This window comes from Bactrocera dorsalis, chromosome 4 (genome assembly GCF_023373825.1).
Source record: "Bactrocera dorsalis isolate Fly_Bdor chromosome 4, ASM2337382v1, whole genome shotgun sequence".
Taxonomy (NCBI): Eukaryota; Metazoa; Arthropoda; class Insecta; order Diptera; family Tephritidae; genus Bactrocera; species Bactrocera dorsalis.
This window is the reverse complement of record NC_064306.1, coordinates 23,684,425-23,689,458: the sequence shown is the minus strand read 5'-3', so window position 1 is coordinate 23,689,458 and position 5,034 is coordinate 23,684,425. Positions and strand designations below refer to the sequence as shown.

The following is a 5,034-nucleotide window of genomic DNA, read 5'->3' as shown; positions in this document are numbered from 1 at the left end:
ATTCTAAATTGAGCAAAGAGAATTTATAGAATAACTAGTAGACCCGGCAAACGTTGTTTTGCCATATAAATAATTTCCTAGTATTTTTTAGTGTAGACAAAATATAGCTTACTTATTGCAAGTATGTATGTATGTTAGAATGTGTATATTATATGTATGTAAGAATGTGGTATATGCGTGAAATAAGCATGGAGCGCTGTGAACGATGAAGGAATATAAAAATAACAAAATGCAAACATTATTTTTAAGTTATTATAATTTATTCCTTAAAATAAATTATATATCATTAATTAAACAATTACGACAGTAACACTATTAAACAATATTAATCTCTTAATGCTATAGCGTGAACAATATTTTTTGTTAGTCCATCTTTAGCTAACACAAACAAACTTGATGGTTTACCCACTCGAGAGCATGCCACGTATAATTGTGTTCTCAAATCTAATCCACAAACAGACATCGTTTGACCTTGGGATTTGTTGATAGTCATTGCAAATGCCAATCTAATTGGAAACTGAATACGTTTGAATTGAATTGGCACATCTGTAGGTATAATAGGAATCCGTGGTATGAGTATATTTTCACCTCTGAACTTGCCATTTAAAATCCTGGCTTCGATCACGTTTTTCATTAATTTTTGAACCGGGGCGGGTTCAAATTACGAAGCAAGATAATTGGAGATCCAACCTTTAATTGTAAATTATGCGGTGGCATGCCTGGCAAATCCAGTGAGTTCAAAAACTCTGTGGGAAAATTTACTGCTTCGCTGTCGTCGCAAACTGTATCAATGGATTTATATGATACCAAGTTCCCTGGCAACAACATTTGTATCTTCAGATTTAAATTGTCAACGTCTACATGTTTTGCCGCTAAAATCGCTCTTTCTGCAAGCCACTCATGATTTATGTACTGTGTGTGTATATCGGGAAATATTTGTTCAATGAGAGTATCTTGCGAATCAGCGATTGTGCAGAAATCGGTCGGTAATTTTACGTATCCAGTTTCATCTATAGCAACTTTTCCATCACCGATATCTAAGAGTTGTTTTGAAAATGTTTCAGCGGATGGATCTTGAAGCATTTGAACGCGCATATTTTTTTTTAGCTGTAATTTTTCAACATTACTCCACAATGGAGATGATTTTAAGCAAGCGTTGATCTCATCAGCGTATGTTGAACGTGGAATGACTGGAGGTGTTTGTCTGAAATCACTTGAAAGGACCAACAGAGTTCCGCCAAATAGTTTGTCACTGTTTTTAATATCTTTCAATGTCCTGTTCAACGCCTCAAGTGAATGTTTGTGTGCCATAGTACATTCATCCCAAATAATAATTTTACACCGTTTTAGCACTGTGGCCATGGACGATTGTTTCTTAATGTTGCATACTGCGTCAGGGTTATTCTGGATATTTAGTGGCAGCTTAAATACTGAATGAGCTGTTCTACCTCCATCCAATAAAGTTGCTGCAATGCCCGATGATGCAACGGCCAATGCGATGCCATTATTTGAACGTATTTCAGCAAGAATTAGCGAAATAACGAATGTTTTGCCAGTTCCACCCGGTGCATCCAAAAAGAAGAATCCACCTTGTCCAGCTGAAACTGCGAGCATAATGCGATCATAAATGGTTCTTTGTTCCTCATTCATTAGTGGGACATTGCTGGCAACAATCGCTGCCATTTCTACAGTACTGTACTGCAGTTCACGATTCATTTCAGTATTAATTAAATCAGATGCAGTTCGATTTGGCGAATTCATACCGAAATTACTAAGTGGTAAGTTGGCAATGATAATGCAAAGATCCTCAATAGCAATCAATGCTTCATTGTACATTTCGTCGCTGAATGTTATGGTTAGATCGTGGCACCGTATACGATGTTGATGCAATATATCATCAGTCATTGAATCTTTGTGATTTTCCCATAATATCTGTGCTCGGGCTGGGAAACATGTAGTCAACACTATAGCGAATAGTAGACGAATTTGTATTGCTGTACAGTTCAATGTAGCTTCAGCAAGCATGCATTCCCACTGGTTGTCGTCTTCCAGCAAGCCGAGTGCAAGGCATGCATCTTTATACGTTGGATATTGTTGCCCATTCACTATACGAATATCTTGAAATGATAATGGGCCAGTAACATTAACCAACAACAGTCGAAGATAAAAGCACTCCGTGTGTCTTGGATTGACTGTAAATAATCGCCCCAAGGCGTTTGATTTAAATAAATTGAGACATTCAGCAACTGGTGAGCCTTGCTTGCGGGGCATCCATGTTTTTGTTTGAGTCCATGTGAAATAGCGTGGTACTTGTGAATAGAGTAATGTTCGTGCAAAGGCACCAAAATCATCCGCACGATTACACAATTCAAAAAATGCAGTGAGTGTAGTTTTAGGTGGATTTATTGCACGATCAATCGCTGTCTCGTTCGTGAAAAATACACGCTGACCGTTTTCAAGATGGATGGCTAACTGAACAACTGCTGGATCCCGTTCATGAATTGGAAAACCAAAGATACGCCAAGCAGCTTCATTGGAGCTGATGTACCGACCTATTTGGTAGAGCGTTATTTCATCGTTTTTATTCACTTGAGGAGCATTCACATTAGTATTTTCCACTCTAAACACAGCCATATCACTTCCTTTATGGACATACTTGCAAATGTATTTGATGCTCTTTACAGAACTGCATAACTCAACATTAATATGAGCATTATATGTCTTGCTCAGCAGAGGCGAATATGGCACCACCCAACGATTGTCAATATCAATGTCTGTGTTGATGATATTTTTAATAAATGATTGTCCGCCATTTTCAGGATTTCTTCGACGATATATTGGGTATCCGTCGACATTTGTGACCGTATCATTGGTAAAATCTTTAGGGAAATTTTTAGTACATTTTCCATCAGCCATGCAAGGCGATGAACTATTAAGAGTACCACATGGACCATGAATCATGTTTGTTGTAACAATATCAAACAGCAGTTGGTCAGTGGATGGATCTGGAATTTCGGCAGAAATGATACTATCGATTTCTTCAGGACGGATTTTGTCGATGAACCAAACCAAAATGTGTGCATGAGGTAATCCTCGCTTTTGCCACTCAACCGAATACATCCAGCAACGTGTGGGACCAAATACATTTAATTTAGTAATGAAACTTATTAAAGAGTTCAACTTTTGTCTGAACACACGTGCTGTAATGTCATGGCGATGTATTGCATTTTGGCCAGGTAGTAGCAAAGATGTAATCTCTGGCCATTTTGGATTACATGTGAACGTGATAAATAAACATGGTCGTCCATATTCGCGCACGAAAGTCAGAGCATCCTGTATATATTCTTGCATATGACGTGGACTGCCTACGTACGATGATGGTAAAATGACATGGTTACCAATTTCGGCGACGTCGTCGTTGTTGTTGATAGCGTCTCGCAAATGAATGTACTCTTCCGCGCGCAGCTTTTGTTGATTATATCGTAAGTATCGTAGTCGTTCGCTTTCAATCTTCGCATACATGTCGACCATGAATTGTTGACAAAGCTCTCGACATCGTAAAATGACGTTGTCCAGGCCACGTCTAATCATTAATCGGTACGCATAATAATCCTTTGAGCTAACGTTCTTGTTTGTTTCAGCTCCTGTAATATTTGTTCATAAAAATTAATTTTAATTTATTACGTTCAATAATTTAATTGTTTTGTTAAATGATTAATGATCAAATTATTAATGAATGAAGTACCTGATACGGGATCTCGTTGTTTTATGTTTATGCAATATCCATCTTGTCCCTTCCAGAATATTAGCGGATATTGTAGAGCGTCATATGAACGATGTGTATCAGCAATGAACTGAGGATTATTATTTGTTCTACGAATCACAATTTCTCGTGCAGTTGTACAATCGCCAACCATGATTACAGCAACATCATCAACAGCGGGTGCATTGAATCTACGAATATGCTCTCCAGCTGGTGTTTTATAAGGATTAATGACAATAGCGTGATTATCGCTTTGTAATTTGTGCATGTGTGATTTTAATATTTTCAACAACTCGTTGTGCTCGTTCAAAATAGCATCTAGCTCGCTGACGATGCGCCTGGCATAAAATGAATCAAGGTTATTATAATCACAACGTGCATTCACGCGATCGGCAAGTGCGCTTCCGGAATCCTCGCCGCCCATAAAGTATATTTGTAAGAATTTATGTTGTTCGTTTGGCATTGGCAGCAGTGAGCCCATTTTATGATAAACTTGGCCTCTGATTTTGAATGTAGAATTGAATTGTTGACCATTTGCATTAGTATTTCGAACTATTTCTGTTGCTCCGAACGATGTCATTTGAAAGCATGAATTGAATCTTCGAATTGACTTCAGGAACACGTTAGAATCTGGATCCGTGCCGATAAGTAAGCCGTTCAATGGTTCAGGTGGTGTTTCAATTTCAGGTAGTTGCACTTTTCCTGACCCGCAACACATCCCAGCTGGCTCATTTTTGAATTTCAGAGCATGACAATGCGGACATTCCTTGTCCATAGCACCAATTACCACTTTTGAATGAGCATAATATTCAATATCGGGCTCATACTGAAATGCTAGACGCAGGAATGAATCAGATATAAATGCTCGATGTACCTGTTGTCGTTGTTGGTCGTTTGTTCTTCGTCTATTGACTGTGAAACGGCGTGATTGTCGTTGTTCTAATCTTCTGACTTCATTGCGTTCAGCTCGTGTATCTTCTGGCTCTTCTTGATGCAATTGCGCCATTCTGACACGTACATCAGTATTTTGTTGCTGGATTTGTTCTTCTGTTCTTTCGGATCTGCTATTTCGCAAGTTTCGAGCTTTACTTGTACTGCGGCTCAAATCAGCCCTTTTGCGTTTTCTTGGCATTAAATAGAATTAATGAAATTATTTAATGATGAAAAATAGTTTTGCAATGATTAGTTTTAATTTATGAAATTATAACAAAAATATAATTTTTACTGAAAAATTTTTCAAACAAAATTATAAAATTAAAAACATTGTCTCT

The 5,034-nt window shown here is 37.7% G+C and overlaps 1 protein-coding gene across 1 annotated transcript; it reads right to left on the bottom strand.

Moving 5' to 3' along the window:
• Positions 1–633: 633 nt before the first annotated feature.
• On the bottom strand, positions 634–4,769 carry LOC125775271 (uncharacterized). Its single transcript, XM_049454957.1, has 2 exons — positions 3,746–4,769; positions 634–3,644 (listed from the first exon to the last, which is right to left on the bottom strand). Exons 1-2 carry the CDS (start codon positions 4,767–4,769, stop codon positions 634–636), a joined length of 4,035 nt encoding a protein of 1,344 aa, XP_049310914.1.
• Positions 4,770–5,034: the final 265 nt, after the last annotated feature.

Bases quoted from the DNA above. Each gene is read 5' to 3' on its own strand.
- LOC125775271 (XM_049454957.1), bottom strand. From the start codon at position 4,769: ATGGCGCAATTGCATCAAGAAGAGCCAGAAGATACACGAGCTGAACGC. The intron at 3,645-3,745 runs GTACTTCATTCA...CAAATATTACAG, and splicing joins ACAACGAGATCCCGTATCAG to GAGCTGAAACAAACAAGAAC.